The sequence below is a fragment of the Ursus maritimus genome, unplaced genomic scaffold, assembly GCF_017311325.1.
Source record: "Ursus maritimus isolate PB19 unplaced genomic scaffold, ASM1731132v1 scaffold_4, whole genome shotgun sequence".
NCBI lineage: Eukaryota > Metazoa > Chordata > Mammalia > Carnivora > Ursidae > Ursus > Ursus maritimus.
The window spans coordinates 64,309,330-64,332,731 of NW_024426552.1; the positions used below are offsets into that span (position 1 = coordinate 64,309,330).

The following is a 23,402-nucleotide window of genomic DNA, read 5'->3' on the forward strand; positions in this document are numbered from 1 at the left end:
CTTTCACTAGCAAGGCTCTGGTGATTCTTACAGGCAACCAGGGCTAAGAACTCAGGCAAAGAAAAGCTTGCTAAACATTAATTATTGATTAAGATTTGCTGTAAGAAAATGCAAAACAATCAAGAAGAGAAAACTAGAGACTGAGGAGGGGAGAAAGCCCTGACAACACTCTGGAACTCTCATTACTGCTGGAGAGTGGGGAGTAGAGTCTATTTTATAATTAACAGTGAGTTAATAAAAGCAAAGTGTTCTTTCCAAAATGTTTATGTAAAAGCTTGGAATCTCTCTCGACAACACTGTGGTAGATGCGTAGCTATGACCTATGTAGGCCCATATGGTAGATCAGGGCAGAACCAGACTTTTGAGTCCATGGCCCAAATTGAATATAAAGCTATTTTAAAGGATGTAAAGAGAAAACTGGATTGAGTTAACCAGAATTTAACATTCCAAACCTGAGAAAAGATCTCTTTGTCAAATTCAGAATTAAACATTAAAGTATCAAAAACTTTTTCAGCCATTGAATTCTTAACTCTGAGTACTTCTGATCAAACACTTGGTAGATCCATAGGTTTTTCTCCAGTCTAACTTTTTTCTCCTCTAAACTCTTATTCACATTCTTAGGCCAAGCTCCCAATTTTCCAATCCCTTTACTTACAGAGAGTTGATCAGGCTTCCTTTCTCCTGTCTCTGAATCTGAAACACTTTTTTTATACTATTATCATGCTGTGTCATCATTTTCTCCTCTTTCTCTCTCCAGACAAAGAGCTCTTGAGAGAATTTTGTTTCTTTCTTTGAATCCCCAGCACCTGGCACAGTCACTGGTACAGATAGGTAAGGTACTCCAAAATATCTGAGGATATATGCTGAAATTAAGAAATATTAGAGAATTAAAAAAGAAAGAAAGAAAAAAATATTGGAGAGTCTATAGAGAATAGCCAATAAAAATGAAAACAGTATTTATGAGAAAAGGGGGGAAAAGAACTAGCATTGCATAACCTAAAGAAGAAAAATTAATGAGGCATTTACCTGTTCCCCAGTACAGTCTATAATGAATTATAAACAAAAAGATGCTGACCCTGAAGGAATTTTTCGGGTTTTCTTAACACATGTAAAAATTCACCAAATTGTACATTATTTTTTTTAAAGATTTTTTTATTTATTTGACAGAGATAGAGACAGCCAGCAAGAGAAGGAACACAAGCAGGGGGAGTGGGAGAGGAAGAAGCAGGCTTCTAGCGGAGGAGCCTGATGTGGAGCTCGATCCCAGAATGCCGGGATCATGCCCCGAGCCGAAGGCAGACGCTTAATGACTGAGCCACCCAGGCGCCCCACCAAATTGTACATTATTAACACACTTTATATAAGCTATCTTTTATGAAAGGGAGGGAAGGAAGGAAGGAAGGAAGGAAGGAAGGAAGGAAGGAAGGAAGGAAGGAAAAGAAGGAAGAGAAGGAAAGGGAAGGAAGAAGAAAAAGAAAATCCAGCCAACCAAGGAGGTGAATCAAAATACTCAGTAACTGATACATAATGGTTGGGGTTAAGATCAAGAGAGAGACAGACAGACAAAGAGACAAACTTTGGGGAAAGAGGATAGTAGCCTTTAAAGATAGTAGCCCTACTGGTTGAGGAAGGATGTATAGGGATCTGAATATAAATTTCTGATCTAATTCACATGTGTTGTCTGGCAGCAAAGGAGACATTGAACACAATAAAGCAAGATGAAGAAAATGAGAACATAGTCTTCTCACATGTACTCACACAATCCCTTTGTACACTCACAGCCTCATGCACACACACCTTAAGTATCCCACACCATTTGCCTACACATTCAGGGACCTCCACTTACACACCTTCCACCTGCCATTCATTCCCTTTCTCCCTGTTTCTGGTTCTGTTACTCAATCATCTCTGCTCACAGAAGAGCAGGACTCCTCTATCCTGCCTCTTGACATCAACAGGAAACCCCTGGCTTTGCCATCACCATGGAAACTTGGGGGCACTGGGAAGTAGATGGAGGAGAGAGACTGGGATAGGCTTTGATTGGCTAGTGATTGTCAAAGCTTGAGGCAGAAAACCCAGCTGGGAAGAGTTAGGATGCATAGAGTGCACAAGACAGGGAAAGAAAGAGATACTTTCCATGCATGTTTCTTTGGCTGGACAATGTGTCAGAAAGAGAGTGGAAATCTGAGCCTGTCAATGTCATTGCCCTGCCCCATACGATTGAGTCCTAGCCCAAGTGTCTGAGCATTCACTCAGTGTCTTTTCATTATAACATTAAAGTGATAGAGTGACTAAAACAAACTCACCGTGTCTTAGTACCTCAGTTTCCCCATGAGAACAAAGGGCATAATCATAGCCAAAAGGAGAATACATGAAATGATAGTCAAGCAAGCTTCTTAAAAAATTCTAGAAAGATGCATAGAACCACAGTGTTGTATGTGAAGTCCCTTCTTCTCCGAACAGATGAACAGAATGTTTCTGTGCAATGCAAGCAAATTCCTCTAGGAATATGAAAGAAATGTGATGGAGGACATCTATTGTGATGTAGGAAATGAGATGGAAGGCAGAAGCTGGGAAGGACACACCATGACCTAGATATTGTCTCATGACATTAAACTGTGGCAATCATTGAGTTCACCTCATTTGTTTCCTGTGGACTTTCCCTCATCGCTGATGTTCAGTGAAATCAAACGTGTTGTTTCATACATGGTTTGTTTTTGTGTTTTTAGGTGGGGGGGTCAATATGGCACTTGATCTTAGATGGAAAGGTTGTTACTTTAAATTACTAAGTTTGGGGGTGGTTTGTGATATCGTAATGAATGATACTGAAATTGATAGCTAGATATGGGATACTGCCATGAAAAAAACCTAGAATACATGGCACTAGCTTTGTGACCAGGCAGCAGGGATAGGCTGGAAAAATTGCAAGGAGACTGGAAAACTGGCAACTTATATTATGTAGCAGTGAAACTATTTATTTATAAACCTGTCACCTGCAAAAACTTGGCAGTGAAAATTTAACAAACTTTTGAATTTAGATAAATGAATTTATCTAAATAAAACTTTCAGAAAAAAATATCCTATGAGGTGAGGATATAAGAAAATAATGAACTAATGAAAGAATAGGCCAGTTTATAAGCATTTAAAGGGAGCTTAGAGGGGCCAAGACAGTTTTAAAAAACATTTCTCATCTCCTGTCTACCCTTTTGGTAAAAGATTCTCAGAGTCAAAACCTAGACGATTTATTTACATTTAATGCATTATTGATATAGTTAGGTTTAAATCTATTTTGCTAGTTGTTTTATGATTCTATTTTAACTGCCCTATCATCTTGTAAGTTATACCTCTTCTTTTATTGTTTCTGTGGTTGCTTTAGGGTTTGCAATGCATATACACAACTCATCATAGTCTACCTAAAAACAATATCTCTTTTCATTTATAATTTTAAAACCTTAACAATTATATTTCCTTCAACTTTTTTTTGGCCTATTACTATCCTACAATTTATTTCTACATATGTTACAACACAAATACATTGTTACTAGGGCACCTGGGTGGCTTTTTTTGGCCTATTACTATCCTACAATTTACTTCTACATATGTTACAACACAAATACATTGTTACTGGGGCACCTGGGTTAAGCTTCTGCCTTCAGCTCAGGTCATGATCCCGGGATCCTGGGATCCAGCCCTGGGTTGGTCTGGTTGGGCTCCCTTCTCAGTGGGGAGTCTGCTTCTCCCTCTGCCCCTCCCCACGCTTGCTTTCTCTCTCTCTCAAGTAAAATAAATAAAACCTTTAAAAAATACATTGTTAATGATTTGACAATTTTACATTGATTAAAAATAAGAAAAACATTTTATATTTTACTTTTATTTTTACTATTTCCTTCATTCTTTCTTTGCGTAGATCTAATTTCTATTTTATATCTTATTCCTTCTGTCTGAATAACTTCCTTTAGCATTTCTTATAGTGTAGGTCCACAGCCAATGAATATAATCAGCTTTGTTTTTATGGGAAAAAATCTTTATTTTGCCTTCAGTTTTTGGAAGATATTCCTGCTGTACATGGAATCTTCAGTTCATAATTTTTTCTTTCAGCATTCTAAAGATGTCATTCCATTGTCTTCTGGCTTATATGGTTTCTGATACGTTTATTGAAAGTCTTACCTTTGTTCCTTGTCACATCATTTTTCCTTTTTCTACGTTATTTTTTCTCTGTTTTCATGATTTTTTCTTTTTGATTTGAAGCAATGTGAGGTGTGTTCAAAAATTTTTATATTATTTTCTGTTATTTATCCTGCTAGGGGTTCTTTGGGATTAGATCTGTGGTTTCATTAATTTGAAAAAAAATTCAAATTAATCTGAGTTCACTGAGGGATTTAGCCAGGAACAAAGGAGCTGGCAGGCAACATTTTCCTCACCCAACCACCCCACCAGCATAACCACATGGCCACCTGCAGGAACTAGCATGGTTCTCTTTTTTTTTTTATCTTCAATATACCATAGACTTCAAATTATTTTTTAGCTGCTGTTACCTTGTGCTTAGAGTGGGGTCTGGGGAGCTTGAAGGTTTTCAGTGTCCACTTTTAGCTGTCCCTGTATGCCTTTGCCACAGAGGTTTCTCTCCATGCTGGTGATACACTGCCATTGCTTATTACTTGGTGCTAGGCTAGTTGTTGGGACATGGGTGTTGTGTTGTCCTGATCTAGCCTAAATCTTAAGCAGATCTCTTCTTCCTGTGATTGGAGGTGGGGCTTTCTCAGGGTTCCTATCCTTCTACTCGATGGCAGTCATTATCTGTGGTGGTCTTGGGCAGGCAAGTTGTCTACCCAGCATTAGCAGACATCTGCTTTGTATTGTGTAGGATTTCTGGGGCTAAGATGATTTCTTGTCTCTCTTTCAGGAGGGGAATTTTGTTTCCATATCTCCCTTAGCAACGCTGGATTTCTTTTGGGGTCTGGGGCTACAGTGTTGCCTATCCTACCCCCAGAGACAGAGTTTTTCTTTTTCTTCCTTACATACAGTGTAATTTTCTCTGAGCCTTGAGGTTAAGAGGGCTTATAGCTCCTGCTCTAGCAGCCTAAGGCTTTTAAGAGAAGGGTTTGGGAAAGCAGGCAGGACTTTGATCATGTCACCCAAAGCAGCCTATCATGTTTGCTGGCACCACGAAGGGCGTCTTCTCAGGCCTGCTGCCCTGCTCCCAACCTTTCCTGTGTTTGGTGAAGGTCTGAATTCCCTGTCTGAAGCTTCTAGATATTCTAAACTGACATGCTACCCCATACTTGGCCTTTAAGAATTTGTTAAAATTTTAACTGATTTCTTATCCAGCTACCTTTGTCTCCCGTGCTCTCCCAAGATGAAATAGCTCATTTCACAGATACTAAGTCCCATCTCAATTTACTTGGCTGTCTCGAGGCCTCAGCTATCAGACAGGCTGAAGAAAAATTATTTTTGTAGATTATCTGGCATTTTTTTTTAACATGGAAGCAACATTTTCACATAGCTTTCTACATTCTCAGTGAAACCAGAGCTTCCATCTGATTATCACAGATGAATTATATACATTTCTTTCCCAACTATGAATAATAATTACATTAGGATACTAGCTAGAATTTTACTAAATTTTGGAGGACTGGACGTTATACTATTTGGTCTTCCCATCTAGAAATACTGGTATTTTCACTCATTTATACAAAAAGTACCTTCTAGGCTCCTTATGGTAGTGGGTCTATGATTCGTTAATTGTTTTTAACTTAAAATCCATATCGTTACAAATACAAATAGAAGTAGCTTCTGAAAAAAAAAAAAAAGCAACAGCTTCTGGTATGAAAACACAATTAACGATAAATAGGAAAAATCAGAAAGTATTAGGTTGGTACCAAATAAGTATATCAGTACCTAGGATCATAACAGAAGTTAAGCATTATATTTAGCTCTGAGATTCATAAGAGATAAGACAAAGGGAACTGTTGAGTTATATAATTCTCATAGTTTAACAGAATTTTATCTGAGGGATTTTTTCTTGTGCTGAATCCTAGGATTTTTTTTAAATGTAGTTCTTTTAGAAATAACAAGATAAAAAATGAATTCAATCACTGTTTGGTGGGAAATAGTGGAGTACCCTTCAAATGACCATTTCTCTCCCCTTAATAAAGGACAAGCTGGTGATGGGTATTAAGGAGGGCAAGTATTGCATGGTGCACTGGGTGTTGTATGCAAGTAATGAATCATGGAACTCGACATCAAAAACTAGGGATGTACTGTATGGTGACTAACATAATATAATAAAAAAATATTATAAAAAATAAAAAATAAATAGCATACAAAAAAAAGGACAAGAGCACCGTTCTTATGTTAGCAGAAAAATATGAATTATAAATAATAAATGTGAAAAGCTGAAGTAATTCTAACAAGTTTTTGAGAATAATTGTTGAAAATATTTATTTAGAAAACACCTTTAGTAGGAAAACAGCAAAAACAAAAGAAATACCACATTTCATATAAGCAATAGAATGCCATGCTGAGGTTATTTCCACAATAAAAGTCATACTAATTTGTATGTGTGGCCAGGGATGGTGATGTGGAAAAAGGAAAAGAGAACCTAGTGGTAGAAGACAACTCTTTGCCTACTGACTGCAAATCTTATTTGGAGAGGAATCTCTGGAAAACCATGAGTTAGGATAGTTCTAGTCTACTAGCATGCCAGAGGCAGAACCAATATAATCTCCTGAAATAAAGGATTTGTGTCATTTCTCTGGGTAGCTCCCTAAGGGGGTTTGGTTCCACCAATGAATAAAGTTCCTAATTCTACACTAAACTCATCCTTTGGGACATCAATCTCATCTCCTGTTTCTTCCCCAAGCTTCTTCCACCAAGGTGCTTGTATATGCTTCAGGGTGGTGAGATGGGCCTGCTTGGCCTTGGCTGCCACAGGCCTGGATCTACTTAGGAAGAGCTCAGGTTCTTTCTCTTCTGCCTCCTTCAGACTTGGTGCTTCTGTAGTAAACAGAAAATAAACAGGTGAGTAGAAGAGCTCTGTACCATACAAGTAGGAAACTACAGAGTTGGAACTCTGCTATAGTAGGCAGGGACAGGGTTCCAACTCTGAATCTATTATAATTGCTAGCTATAGATAGCATATGACTATTCACAAGTTGTAGGTGTGGCTGGCAGCAACTGCCCACCCCCCATAATGTGTTTAAAAGAAAAGAATAAAAAAAGGTGTAGATTTTTTTAAGATGATTTGAAGAACATGAATTTTTAAAATATAGCAGAACCCCATCCTATATATGAGCTCAGTTACAGCCACTTATCTATTGAAAAATACAAAATTTTCAAGTCATGGCACTCGATAGAGATCCCTGGCCTTCTCTGCTCTCTATATACTAAAAGTGTTTCACAGGTGGACTGAAATACTGTGGCTTCATGGAAGAGATCTCTCACTAAATGTACCTGTGGTTGTGGGGAGCAGATGAATTAACTTTTGTGAAAGCACTTCATTAAAAATTATAAAATGGCATGGTAATTACTGTCATCATCTACTTCTAAAATATGATCAAAAGCTTTTGAGACTACACAATAGAATCTGGCTAGTAGGGCTCAGCATCTTTATAATTAATAACTGCTGTCTGAGTTGATACCTATGAAGGACAACAAGGCTGGGAGAAGCAGCCAAAAAGGTTATGGGATCTGCATTATTTGAAAAGATCATGTGATACCATGTTCTGGATCTAGAAATTTCTGAGGACAAGAGATAGGGTAATAAACCATTAAATGGTGTTTTCTTTCTGAAGATTTTGGATGTCACAAAATCTCGCACAGGTTGTTCATTTTAGGAAACAAAAATGGAATGAGCACATACTCATTAACTGTTCAATGTTGGTGCTGATCTGAGCCATCAGAGCCTCCCTGTGCTGCTGGGCTCTCTCTTCTAGGGCCCTGCCCATAAGGTAGTGTTGCAGTTGTTCTTGAGCTTGGGAATGGAGCTCTCTGCTAGTCACATCTGACATCTGAGAGCTCTGGGAACAAAGAACAGAAAAAATTATCACAGGACACACACACATGTGTTTTGCCCAACCATTTAGTTGAGGTTCCAGAATGCTTAGCTGTCTCTCATCCTATCAGTTGAATCTCATGATTGATTCCTACCTCGTACTCTTGTGCAAGCATTAAATAGCCTTTTAAAAGCAGCTTTAGATGAAAATTCAGAGGGTAGTTCCTTTCTGGTATGCTCCTACACCTCACTTCCTCACACATTGGAATTCTGGGAGAAGAGGTAAGACTGAGAGACCATAGTGAAAACTACAAATCGTTCAGTAAAGATACTGGCCTGGAACAGGAGTAACAAGGCCAACCTCTTGTTCCAGATCCCACCTGACAGACTATGTTACTTTTTATCCCACCCCCACTCCTAAACTTATTAAAACCATAATGTTATAATTGCTTCTGGTTTCAGAGATCAAGGGACAAAATCAGCCAAAGGACCATATTCCTTGGGCTACACAGCTACTTTAAAGGGAACTTAATTAGTTTAGAAAAATACAAGAAAATTTTAACTGTGAAGCTGATAAAGCTTCTGACACCACAGCTTCTCAAATATTTCACAGCTCTGTCTGGAATGGAGTCCCATTCCAGCTAACACCTTACTTTTCAGCCACAGAATCTTAAACAGAGCAGCACTAGAGTATGACTAAAGCAGTACTTCTTTTTTAAACAAGAGCATGCATCAAAATCATACACAATGCATTAAAAAAAGAGAGAGGCTCAAAGAACTAAATGTAAGAGATAAACTAACTATAAAACTCTTAGAAGATAGGGGAAAAGCTTCATGACATTAGGTTTGGCCATTTCTTGAATATGACACTGAAGGCACAGATACAACAAAAGAAAAATAGACAAGTTGAACTTCTATCAAAATTAATCATTTCTGTGCATCAAATGATACTATGAACAGAGCAAATGGGTAACACATACAATGGGAGAAAATATTTGCGAATCCCATATCTGATAAAAGATTAATATCCAGAATATATAGATAACTCCTAAAACTCAACAACCAAAAAACCCAAACAACCGGATTAAAAAGTGGGCAAAGAACCTGAATGGACATTTCTTCAAAGAAGGTAATACACTATATGCTAACTAAATTTAATGTAAATTTAAAAAAGAAGATATTCAAATGGCCAATAAAAGATGCTCAAAATCACTAATCATTAGGGAAATACAAATCCATTCACAATGATATACCTACTACTTCACACCCTTTGGATGTGAAAATAACAGAAGGCAAGGAGCTGGAGAAATTGGAACCCCTGTGCACTGCTGGTGGGAAAGTAAAATGGTTCAGTGCTCTGGAAAATAGTATGGAAGTGCCTAAAAAGACCAGAAATAGAATTACTATATGATTTAGCAATTCTGCTTCTCAGTATATGCCTCCAAAATTTGAAGCAGTGACATGAATAGATACTTGTACACCCATATTCAAGGCAACATTATTCACAATAGCCAAAAGGTGGAAGCAACCCAAGTATCCATCAATAGATGAATGGATAAACAAAATGGGGTGTATACTTATGATGGAATTATTATCCAACCTTAAAAAATTCTACATAAGACATGCTGTGGATGAACCTTGAAGACATTAAGCTAAATGAAATAAGTCAGTCACAAAAGGATAAATACTGCATGATTCTACTCATGAGATACTCAGCATAGTCTAATTTATAAATACAGAAAGAAGAATAGTGGTTGCCTGGAGTTAGGGGGGAAAGAATGGGAAATTAGTGGTGAATGGGTATGAATTTCAGTTTTGCAAAATGAAAAACATTTTGAAGATGAATGGCAGTGATGGTTGCACTCCAATGTAAATGAATTTAATTCCACTGAACTATAAACTTACAATGATTAAAATAGTAATTTTTATGCTTTATATATTTTACCACAATTAAAATAAATAAATTGAAAGAACAGAACATGTGACCACACCAAACTTACTGATTCAGAATTTCTTGGTGTGTGTGGCCTGGGTATGTTATTTTTATAAAGGGATTCAATTTATAACTCTGATTAACACTGCTAAAGTAATACAGTCTACTCTACAGACCTTAGGAACCAATGATCCATTTGTTGGGAAAAAGGCTTCCCCCCCCCCCACATTTAGGTTAAATAAAATTTTTTTAAACATATAGCTTTATTGAGGTAAAAGTGAAACACAGTAAACTATAATTATCAAAAGTGTACAATTTGATAAGCTTTAACCTATGTAAACATCTGTGAAAAACATTACCACAATCAGGATAATGAACATCTATCACCATCAGAAGTCTCATTGCCCTTTTGTAATCCTTCATTCCTCACTCTCCCATCTCCAAGCAACCACTAACTTACTTTCTGTTACTCTATAGATTAGTTTACATTCTTACAGTTTATATAAGTTGAATAATACAGTGTATATTATCTGGTTTCTTTCATGTAGCATAATTATTTTGAGATTCATCTATGTTGCTTTGTGTATCAATAATTCATTCCTTTATATTGTGGATTAGCGTTCTATTGCATGGATATACCACAACTTGTTTATCTATCTGTTGATGGATGCTTGGGCTATTTCTGGATTTTGACTATGAGCATTCATGTGCAAATGCTTACATGGACATATATTTCCTTTCCTCATGGATAAATACTTAAGAGTAGGATAGCTGAATCATGTTTAACTTTTTAAGAAGTTGCCAAACTGTTTCCAAAGAGGCTGCACTATTTTACATTCCCATCAGCAGTATACGAGAGAGCTACAGCTCCTCCACATGCTTGCCAACCTTTGATATGGCCAACTTTTAAAATTTTAGCCATTTTAACAGTTGTAGAAGGATCTTATTGTGGTTTAAATTTGTATTTCTTTATTGACCGATGATGTATCTTTTTATGCATTTGCCACATCTTTGGGTGAAGCATCTGTTCAAATCTTTTGCCCATTAAAATAAAATTGCTTTGTTTTCTTATTGCTGAGTTTTGAGAATTTGTTCTATATTCTGGATACAAGTCCTTTACCAGATACATGCTTGGCAAATATATTTTCCCAATATTTGGTTTAAAAAATATATCACAGTGTCTTTTGAAGAGCAGAAGTTTAAAATTTTGATGAAATCCAATCTATCAATTTTTCATTTGTAGATTATGCTATTGTTGTATTTAAGAAATTTCTGCTCAACTAAAGGTCATGATGTTTCTCCAATGTTTTCTTCTAAAAGTTTTACATAGTTTTAGATTTTGTATTGAAGTCTATGACCCATTTTAAGTTTTATATATAATGCAATATAGAGATCCAAGTTCATTTTTTTACATATGGATATCCAATTGTTCCAGTTTCTCCACACATTAATTGTGTACCTATGTCAATAATCATGTTGTTGGCCATGTAGGTGGGTTTATATTTGGATTTGATTTTGTTCCATTGATTTATTTTTTAAATCTTCACATCAATACCATTGTTTTGACTACTATAGCTGTATAGTTTATGAAATCAGGTAGTGGTAGCCCTCAACTTTGTTCTTTTTTGTAGTCATTTTAGCTTTTCTGCGTCCTTTCCATTTCCATACAAATTGTACGGTCTGCTTGTCAATTTCTACTAAAAAATTTTGCTGGGATTTTAAAAGACTACTAAATGACATCCTGTCTCCTTCCTGATTTTAGGAAAGAAGCATCCAGTCTTTCATCATTGTCAGCTGTAGATATTTTTCATGACATGGAGGAAGTTTCCTTCTATTCCTACTTTGCTGAGATTTTTTGTTTTGGTATGTATTTATATGATGATATTGTTTTTCTTAGTCTGTTAATATGGTGAGTTACATTGATTTTCAAAGGTTAAACTAGTTCTCTATCCCTGAGATAAACCCATGATGCATTAACCTGTTTAATATATTACTAATTCAACTTGCTATAATTTTGTTTAGAATTTTTTCATCTATGCAAAATATTGTTCTGAAATTCTCTGCTTGTCATGTTTCTGGTTATGGGGTGAGAGTAATGCTGGTCTTATAAAATAAGCTGAGAAGTATTTTCTCCGCTTCAATTTGACAGATTTTACAGAGAATTGGCATTATTTCCTCCTTAAATTCACCACTGAAGAAATCTAGTCCTGGAGTTTTTCCTGAGGAGAGGTTTTTAACTATAATTTGTTTCCTTTATAAATATGGGGCTATTCATTTTATCTCTTTCTTCTTGGGTAAGCTCAGGTAATTCTTATCTTTACAGGAATTTATTTCATGAGACTTATCAAATTTATTGGCATATAAAGTTGTTATAATGTTCCCTTATTATCCTTTAACATCTGTAGTGTCTACAATGAAGTCATCTTTCTTATCTCTGACAGCAGTAATCTGTATCTCCTCTTTTTCCTGATTAGTCTGGCTACAAGTTTATCGATTTCATTGATCCTCTCAAATAGCTGACTTTTAGTTTTACTAATTTTTTCTATTGTCTTTGTTTCCTATTTTATTAATTTCACTTTTATCTTTATTATTTCCTTTCTTCTATTTACTTTGGGTTTAACTTGTTCTTTTACTAGTTACTTAATTTATAAGCTGAGGTCTTCGATTTGAGCCTTCTTTTAATATAGATGTTCAGCAATATAAATTTCCCTCCAAATACTGCTTTAGAGAAATCCACAAGTTCTGAAATGTGCTTCTATTCAGTTTGAAATACTTTTTAACTTCCCTTTTTATTTCTTCTTTGGTTATTTAGAAGTGTGTTGTTTAGTTTCCAAATATTAAGGGATAATATATCTAGAGATCTTTCTGTTACTACTTCAAACTTAATTTCATTGTGGTCAGAGAGCATATTTGTATGATTTCAGTCTTTTTTAGTTTATTGGCTTGTTTTATGGCACTGAACATGGTCTATCTTGATAAATATTCTGTGTGCACATGAGAAAAACATGTATTTTGTTGTCATTCCATGGAGTATTCTAAAAATGTCAGTCAGGTCAAGGTGTTTAACAGTGTCATTCAAGTCTACTATACTCTTGTTGCTTTTCTGCCTACTTATTGCATAAGCTGTTAAGAGAGGGTATTGGACTCTCCAGCTTATAGTTGTGCTTTCTCTATCTTTTCATCACAGTTCTACCAGATTTTGCTTCATGTATTTTATTTTGACAAAATATATATAAAATTTATCATGTTAACCATTCTTAAATATATAGTTCAGTAACATTAAATACATTCACATTGTTGGGCAATCATCACCATAACCATCTCCAAAACTTTTTCATCTTTCCAAACTGAAATTTCATACCATTTAAACACCAACTCCCCATTCTCCCACCCCCAGCTCCTGGAAACCACCATTCTATTTTCCGTCTCTATTCTAGGTACCTTATCTAAGTAGCATCATACAATACTTGTTCTTTTGTGTCTGGTTTATTTCCCTTAGATGATGCCTTCAAGTTTCATCCATGTTGTCTTTATGTATTTTGAAGTTCTGTTATTAGGTACATAAACATTTAGGATTCTTATATTCTTTTGACTGACCCCTTTATCATTTATCAGAAATTGTTTCCTCTACTTCTGGTAATATTTCTCTGACATCTACTTTGATATTAACATAGTCATTCTAGAATTCTTTTCATTTGTATTTGCACATTTTGTTCTATCTTTTTATTTCTTCATATTTAAAGTGTGTTTCTTGTAGTCAACATATAATCAAGTCTTACTTTTTTATTTAATCTGACAATCTCTGCTTTTAATTGGAGGTATTCAGACCACTTACACTCATTATAACTATTGATAATGGTCCTATCAATGATTATATGATATGGTCTTATTGATATGGTCATATTTGTTTTTCATTTTCCCCATCACTTTCTTTATGTTTCCTCTTTTCTGCCTTCTTTTTGATGAATCAACTATATTTTATTATTCAATTTCATCTCCTTTATAGGTTTATCAGCTGTACCTTTTTTATTTTTTAATCATATTGGTAGCTTTAGGACATAGTATACGTTTTTAACTTATCAATCTATTTTCAAGTAATATCATCTCACCTCATATATAGAAAAAAACCTTTCCATAGTATACATCTATTTCTCTCCTTCTCGCTTTTATACTATTGTTGCTAAGCATTGTATTTTTATAAAAATTACAAACACCATTAAACATTGCTATTATTTTTGTTTCCAACAAAAACCAAACTAAAATAATCTATTTTTGAAAATGAAGTTTAACTGAAATACAGCCACATGTATTTGTTTACATATTATCTAACGCTTTAATCTACAACTGCAGAGATGAGTAATTGCAATAAAGGTTTTACCACCTACAAAATTGGAAATATTTACTCTCTAGTATGCATTACAGAATACTTGATGGCATTTTGGTTTAAAGAATCAATTATATTTTATAAAGATTTAAATGATGAGGAAAAAGTCATATATTTACCCATGCTGTTACCATTTCCAGTGTTCTTAATTTCTTTATGTAGAGTTGGGACATCTTGTGGTGTCATTTTCCTAGTATCATTTTTGAGAAAAATCTTAAATCCTTTACAACGTAAAGGATATAACATTTCTGGTAGTGTAAGTGTGTTGGTGACACAGTAGTTCATCATTTGCATGTCTGAAAAAGTTATCTTGTCTGTGTTCTTAAAATAATTTTTCAAGGTAAAGCATTCTGCATTGACAGATTTTTTCCTTTCAAAACTTTAAAGATGTCTTCCTACCTTTATATGTTTTTATTTTTCTATTTTTGAGATTTTTACTTTATTACTGATTTGAGGAATCTGATTATCATATGCCTTGGCATAGGGTTTTTTTTTTCATGTGCCTGCGCCTTCAGTGGACTTGGGGGTAAATTTATAGTTTGGAAAGGTTTTGGCCATTATTTTTTCTCCCCATCTTCTCCAGAAACTCCAATTATTCATTTACTTGGCCATTTGAAGTCTCACAGATCATTAATGTTCTTTTCAACTAAATTTTTTTTTCTCTTTGTGTCTCATTTTATATAGTATATACTACTATGCTTTCAACGGTATTAATATTTTATTCATCAATGTTTAATTTGCTACTAAAGATCTAGTGCATTTTTCATATCAAACACTGAAATTTTCATCTCTGGAAGTTTGATTTGGATATTTTTTATATCTTCCACATCCCTACTTAAAATTTGAGTATATGAACAATGTCCTTCTCTGCTAATTTTAACATCTGCGTAGTCTCTAGATTGGTTTGATTAAGTATCCTCCTCTTCATGGGTCATGTCCTCCTGCCTCTAGATATGCCTGTTAATCTTTAATTGGCTGCAAGACATTGTTAACTTTTACCTTGTTGAGTCTTTCTCTGGGATGTGGTTAATTTACATAAATTAAAAAAAAATCTTTTTGGCTCTTGCTTTTATGATTTGGTTAGCAGAATGCATCAGTCCACACTATTTACTTTCTACTACTAAGGCAAGACCTTCTTAAGTACTCTTTCTGATGCCCTGTGAATTAAGTTTTTCCAGTCTGTTTGATGGGCATATGTACTATTCTTGGACCTGTGTTGAGTATCAGGCACTGTTCCTTCCTATCTTTGAAGACGACTGTTTCCTTGGTCTTGGGTAGTTTCCTTATACATATGTGCTAATCAGACTCCTGAAATATACTCAATATTCTGCAGCTATCTGGGGTGCTCTTTGTATATCTTTTCATTCTGTACTCTGTCCTATGAAATCTAGCTGCCTTGTTCTCCTCAGACTCTCAGTTCTATCTCTTCGGCACGGGGATCCCAAAAGGCTCCAACTCTTTCCTCCTCCTTGTGCTTTGACCTAGAAACTCTCTCAGGGCAATAAGCAAGGGTCATCATAGGGCTCACTTTGTTCCCTCTCAAGAATTACTAACCTTCTTTGTTTGATGTCCATGGTCTTGAAAACTCTTGTTTCACATATTTTATCTTTTTTGTCTCCCATTTGCTTCAGGCAGGCAGTAAATCCAGTCCCTTTTACTCCATCTTGCCTGTCAGGAATTACTAACCTTCACTGTCTGATTTCCATGGTCTTGAAAACCATTGTTTCATGTATTTTATCTCCCCCCCCCCCAATTGTTTCAGGCAGGAAGTAGATTCAGTCTCTGTTACTCCATCTTGGCTACAAGCAGAAGTCAGAACTTTTTTCTATTGTCTACCTCCATGTGGTAACCACAGAGGGCCTGACTTATAATGGCAGGCTTATCATCTTCTTTTTCCTCACAGGCTTACATTAATTTACAGGTTCTTAAATTCAGATTAGTAGGAGGGAAATGTAGGAGGCCTTACTCAGGTCTCCTCAACTGGACCTTGTTGTTCAGTTCTGCTTTTACCAATGCTCTGTGTTCTACTGCTTATCTATCAGATACATGTTCAGCTATAATATGTTAGTATTCTAATTTCCATTTATATAAGTTTTTTCTGTTTTGGGGGGGTTGTTTGCATAAAGCACTTTAGTTTTGGGAGCTCTGCAAGAATGAAACAGTGAATGATAGGACTACCTAACATTACTCTTAAACTCTAACATTAGTCACCCAGAACCTTCAGATTTTGAAAGACAGAGTCAGAGAGAAAGTGTATATGTCGGGAGGCAGGGCCAGGGAGGAGAGAGAGAGAGAACCACAAACAGTAGAAGTACAAGGAAATGGATGTGAAAGTACCAAATGGCACTTTTATGAGTGGTTAGCTCAAATGAAGGCAATAAGAATTCTGACTGAAGTGTATAAACTCCCAACTTTCCCCATAAAATTAGTGAAGTATGGAAAAAGCCTCAAGAGAAAAGTGGAGATGACTGGCAGAAATACAGGTTATTAAAATTAATGATGGGGTGGTGAACTACTCTAAAAGCAGAAAGGAAAATGATCTTCAAAGACATACAGGAGTAAAAGGTCAAGAACTCAGAAGGGAGGGGTGCCTGGGTGGTGCAGTCAGTTAAGCATTCAACTTCTGATTTTGGTTCAGGTCATGATCTCAGAGTTGTGAGATCAAGCCCCACATAGCGCTCTGCACTCAGTGAGGAATCTGCTTCTTTCCCTCTCCCTCTGCCCACACCACAACACCCTGCACACACTCTCTCTCTCTCTATTAAATAGGTGAATAAAAAAAAAAAAAAGAACTCGGAAGAAGCAAATAACACCTGATCTGTAGTACTGTGGTCATAGAAAGTAAAAGATATGGACATTTCTATTGGGAGAAATGTGTTAGCAGTATTACAGTGATAAAATCATAAGAGACAAACAGTCAAATGCTTTGTAACATTAGCTCCTGGGGTTTCATTAATAGCAGATGTCGGTTCCCACATGTACGCATTACGTGTTTGGGTATACATGTTAACAATGAATATTTATTGATTGGAAGCTATATATATTCTTTATGGAATTTTCAAAACAGTCAATAGTTTTACATACTATTGGAAAAAAAAGCAATGACCATGTCTTGCTGATACACTATAGGAAATAACCAATCTGAAGCAGTCTCCTTCCCTATTGACTATACTATGGCCCATATAATTATAAGACTCCAAATCTCTTAACTCTATGGTAAAGCCACTCTTACTACTTTATATCAATAGTAAACACACAAACACATGAATATCATGCACTGGAAACACTGATATCATGGCACAGAAGCCTGCATACCGGATGTCTTCTGAGATAGTCATCCACTTGTTGCTTCAGTTCAACTCTGCGTGCATCAGTGAGATCTTGAAGTCCTTGCCAAGGAGCAAATATCTTCTTTTTCTTACGACACTTCTCTAGAAATTTAAGAGTCTGGGGCAAAAAAAGATTTGTGATTTTTCATTCCTGACTAACAGAACTATTTTTTCTACAACATATGGTAGCAACAACATTATAACAGTTGTTAACTCTGAGTATACATGGGGAGAGGGATGGGATTGTGACAGGGAGTGAGGGAGGACAATGACTTTTTAATGATATTCTTCTGTAGCATTTTAATATTTTACAAGGATATATTCACGTATTATCTGTATGGAAAGCAAAAAAGAGGAAAAAATAGGAAGTGAGTTCTTGTTTCAATTCTAGTCCCTTATAAACTGTATGATTTGGGGCATAGTACAGTAAGCAATAAAGAGCAAAAAACTAGAAATAAGTTCTTGTCTCAATACTAGTCCCGTATAAACTGTGTATGATTTTGGGCAAGTCACTTGATCTTCACAGGACAGATTCTATGTCTATAGAAAACACAAACCCCAATTCTACTTAGACTACAAAAATGTGAGGACCAAAGGGACAGTATGTAAGAAAAAGCTTGATAAATGAGGAAATATAATAAAATTGTAAAGTATGGGGCAACTGATTAAAGTAGTTTCTGAATGTTCTTCCTCATGTCCTTCAGAAAGAAAGAACTAATAAAAGAAGTCTTGAAACAGGCAAGATTTGGAGAAAATTTGAAATTATTCTGCCCAATTTTTTTTCACTCTCTCCCTTCCTTGTAGTTTTTATTTTCATCAGTTACATTTCATATTGCTTTAAGGAAAAGGTTGGCAAATTATTGCCCACAGACCAAATTCAGCCTGCTGCCTGTTTTTATAAGGCTTAAGAGTTAAGAAAGGTTTTGTACTTTTACATGGTTAAAAAGTTCAAAAAGGAAATGAATATACTGTGATATGTAAAAATTCTATGAAATTAAAAATTCAGTGTCTACAAATAACATATTTTAAAGTTTCATGCTTGTGTATTGCCTACAGTTTCCTTTGTGCTACAACCATAGAGCTGCATAGTTGCAACAGACTGCATGGCTCACAAAGTGTAAAATATTTTACTATTCAGTGCTTTCCAGAAAAAAATTCATTGATGTAATTCTATTGTTTAAAGCATCAGTTTTATAAGAATTATTACCAAAGAACCCTATAGTTCTTTGCCTCCTCCCTCAAAGACAACAACTTTAATTCTTTCAGGTTTTTCTTTTGGTGTTTCTGTCCATCTACTTCTCTGTCATTTCTCAGGTATAGTTATTATCTATTGACTTTCTCATATGAAGAAAGTCATGCAAGACTCTCACTGCTTGGCCTCCCACACACTTTCCGTATCCCGACATCCAATATTATTATAAATTTAGTTAAATCAAAGTTCAGTGTTTACATAATTATGACTACATAAAGGCCATTCAATTTTGAACCATATAGCATATGATTTACTTTTCCTTTTTAGCACATTTTTTATTTTCTCTAGAATTAGTAAGTCTGTTGTTTTCCTGTGCTTACTTTTCTATGCACTTATCACTGATTACATATCTAAACTCTGTCCTAATGCTTAATACATTAAAATACATCAGGCATTCTATCAAATTTATTTTGTTGGACATACATCTTCTGGAGCTTTCTGACCTGCTCCAATCTGGATTGACTGTTCTTTATGCCTGATGCATAGGTATCATCCTGAGATCTCCATTTACCATCATCTTGGTGACTCTTTTCATCTTTCCTTTCCATTTTCTTATATTCCACATTGTCTTTTTTCTTGGGTTACTTCTTTGTTTTAAATACTTTGTGATGCACGAAAATGTCTTTAGTCTACCCTTACCTTAAACTGATAGTGTGGTTGGGTGTAGAATTCTAGTTGGAAATCATTTTCCCTCAAATATGTAACAGCCTTACTCCAATACATTTTAGCTTCCAATGTTGCTACTGAGAAGTGTATGTGTCCCCAGTGTATTTCACAGTAATGAAAATAAATGTGGGTGTGTTTCTGTCCTTATATTAAACATTTAGTCCGTCCTTTTAACCTAAAAATCGTAACATTCAGTTCTGGTAAATCTTGAATGATTTGATTTCCTATCCTCAGGTTTTTTCTGTTGCTTCAAATGTTTGAATGTTTGACATCCTGGACTGGTTATCTTTTCTTTTTGCCCTGCTCTCCAGATTTCCCAAACTTTTTTCCCCTAGCCCTTTTATTATGTCTTTCACTTTTTCTTCTGCCAATGTTTATTCTATTTGTCCCCTTTTACATAGCATCTTGGTTTTGTTTCATGCAGTAGCTCTGAGGAAATAATAGATTTTGTAAAAGTTTTCTTATCCCTGCAATGTCTCTATTTTCACAAAGTAGTTTTATTCTGTTTCTTTTGGCCTCAGCTTTCTCAGATATCCAATGATACTTCGAGTTAATATTTAAGAGTAAGCTCTAAGAAGGTGTTTAGAAATTCTGGGCAGGTTGGTAGGCTTTATCTACCATACTTCAATACAGAACTACTGAACTGAGCTGTTTCTTTGAAGTACGCCATTTGAATAAACTGGTAACTTTTCTCAGATTTCTCAAAGAAAATACTCTCAATCTACTGCTTGCAGGAGATAAGCCTGGCTGCCAGCACACTGGGACCTAAGGGGAGAAAAATAAAAACAGGGCTGGAGGTCTTCTCACTCAGTTTATAAAATTTCCCTAATACCCCTATTTTAGTATGTTACTGGAGCCTTCAACTGTGCTTGCATTTTCCTGTTAAGAGACTCTCTCCTTTCCTTGTATTCTTCCCTTTACTTGATTCTTCTTCCGCCCCTCCTCTACCTCCTGCTTTTAGCACCATCCTAGGCTTATCAAGCTATGCTGGGAACTTCAGAATTAAGGTACCAGAACAGAGGAATCTCTATCCCTAGATCAAAAAAGCCCACCTTGACCTTTTCTCCATTCTTTGTCATTTCAGAACTCTCTGAAATTATATTTCTCACCCCGTTTTTTATTTTCTCAACTGCTAATGGTTTGTTTTACTAAGTGGTTTTGTGGTCAGTCTGTGATGGATATGTATAATAGTGCTATAATACTTTTCTGATATAATCAAGTAGCAAGGATTGCCATTATTCTGGCCCTAGAGACCAACACCAGCAACAATCACCTTCCTTCTGAGCTTAAGAGATGAGAAACCAAGAGAAGAAAATCCTGAAGCATTAAAAGGGAAAATGTAACTAACTCTTCAAATTCAACACTATGCCACTACAGAGAACTCCAAGTTGTCTATGTCAAGGATGTGTAACTTGAAATTAGCAAGTTTACACAGGTTTTTTTTTCAATTTCTAGGTACATGAGAAACAATGCCTCTGCTTTTGCACAAAATAAGGGAGGGAGAAAGGTAAAAACAGTTCTGGTCTTTCTTCCAGTTCTGGCTTTTTCCTGCCAAAAATACTAAAAACCAGTTCCTTCTAAGGGACAAGTTCAGTGAAATGATATTCCTACTACTTTCAGTGAAACTAACGAATTATTCCTTTTTCTTTCTTACCAAGATCAATTGCAGTGCTAACAGAAATATAATGGAAGTCACATATGTAATTTTAAATTTTCTAGTAGCCATATAAAAAAAAGCAAAAACTGGTGAAATTAATATTTTGCATAGGCTAGGTTATGTAAACATAGTATAACTCAATATATGTAAATATATGTAAATTATCCAACATGTATTCAATGGAAAAATTATTAATGAAGTATTTTACACTCTCATATTAAGTCTTCAAAATGTGGTGGGCATTTCACACTTACTGCACATTTCAATTTTGACTAGCTACATGTCAAGTACTCAAGTAGTCACATATGGTTGGTCGGTACTACTGTATTGGACACAGTCTATATGCAGGTCTATAGTATGTCTTAGAAAAGGATGCTTCAAAATGTAGCAAAATGTGTCATTTACTGACCACTGATTGCCCTATTCTAATTTTCTCTACTATTTTCATTTTTCTTCCCTCTCTATACTTAATAATTTTTCTTTCTCTTTTCCCTCTTTGAAAGGAATCCTCTTCTTACCTTTCTACTTTTGCCTAGCTTTGCTTTCCTTCACCATTATTTTCAGTAGTGAGTTGCAAAGACTAAAAACACGACCTCGACCTATCCCTTTTTGTTCTTACAATGGAGACCCATTCTCCTTTTGGGTGGGGGAGATATAAGGCAGATGTAATGAATCTTTTTCCTCTTATGCCGAAGAAAAATGTGAAAGCCAAAATAACTTTGCCTTCATAGCCCTCAGATACCCTCTTATAAAGACCTCTGTGCTTCTTTAAGGAATGGCAGACAAACTGGGGTATCTCACTTTAGAGTAGAGGACCCTTTTATAAAATTTTGGGCTTATCTAAATAGGTAAGATAGTAATTCAATTTAATAAGGGCCCAGCTGATTCGCTGACAAGGGAGCATTTAAGAAAGGAGGTAGCCATGAGGTAAAGGTATTAGAAAGGACCCAAGGGTTCCTCTAAAAGAAGTATGTCCAACACTGATATCCATGGGTTAATTCTTAGATGGCCCCGTTTAACAGAGGGAAAAATGTAGGTATAGATGTGGTTTGGTGATAGTACTGGATTGTTTGTTGCAGATATAGCCTGACCTCACCAGAAAAGCCTGAGGAAGAAGGATGCCACAGAAAAATCTCTTCCTATTTCTGTAGTACTTACTCTAACCTATTTTTTGAGTGGTTTTTAATAATTTTTGTAAAACGTTAATCACAGAGAATTAACAAAGAGACTATTCAAAATCTATCACTGTGAAAAGCTGAAATTAACCCAAAGTTCAACAATAAAGGACTACAAAATGCTATAGGACCTGAAATCCTAATATGAAAGTTAACAGGTATAAGTGAATAACAGATGTTAGGAAATTGGTCATTAAATGAAATAAACACCTTTGTGTGCTATGCTTTCCCAAGGCAATAAATATTACTAAATCCAAGGAAAATTATCATTTAAGAACACCATTCTATAATTCAAGAATTATAGTGATCCAGTTATATCTAATATATTATCTGTACATTAAAAAAATAAACTATGATGTGCTGAACTAGTATAGACTTTGCAATTTACAAAATACTTTCCCATAAATTGGGTCATCTCATTCACGTAACAACTGAGTTAAAAAGGTAGGGTAACCATCCATTCATACAACAAGCACATGCTGAAAGCTGACAACATAGATAAGACTTAGTTCCTTATCCCCAAGGAAGTCACAGACCAAGAAAGAAAGAAAAAAAATTAACAACACTGCAGTATGATAAATGATGTACAGGGTTCTATAGAAGTACTAAGGACTGAGTGTCTAAATCAGTTTGTCCAGTGGTAAGGAGGTACTTATTTTATAGAGAAAGAAACTAAGACTCAGAAAAGCTAAGTGACTAGACCAAGACTTTACAGCAGGTATATACAAGGTCAGCTTTGAATCCATGTTTTTGCCTCCTAATCCAGTAATCTTTTTACTACATTAGACTCACTGCTCTCTGAAGTATGACAGCTGCTTTATACTCCGTGAGAGATGGCCTCTGTTGGCGAAAATTTTTCCTTTCCCTGTACCCTCTCCAGTGTTTCTGGATAATCAATGCTGATTTCTCTTCTATTTCCCGATTATATTTTTCCACCTGACCTAAAAAGATGACAGACACTATTACAACATACTCAACTGCTATGTTTCTCAAGTTCTGGAATCAGGATAATG

The 23,402-nt window shown here is 35.5% G+C and overlaps 1 protein-coding gene across 2 annotated transcripts in view; it reads right to left on the reverse strand.

Annotated features, from left to right (window-relative positions):
* Window positions 1-6,424: 6,424 nt before the first annotated feature.
* IQCB1 (IQ motif containing B1) overlaps window positions 6,425-23,402 on the reverse strand; it is a 58,842-nt gene continuing 41,864 nt past the window's right edge. For both annotated transcript variants that reach the window (XM_008708179.2, XM_040621315.1), the window contains exons 12-15: window positions 23,182-23,330; window positions 17,626-17,757; window positions 7,862-8,018; window positions 6,425-6,996 (exon numbers count right to left, since the gene is read on the reverse strand). In XM_008708179.2, coding sequence (XP_008706401.2) covers window positions 6,767-6,996; window positions 7,862-8,018; window positions 17,626-17,757; window positions 23,182-23,330 — 668 coding nt within the window. In that variant the 3' untranslated portion in view covers window positions 6,425-6,766. The remainder of the gene's footprint in view (window positions 6,997-7,861; window positions 8,019-17,625; window positions 17,758-23,181; window positions 23,331-23,402) is intronic.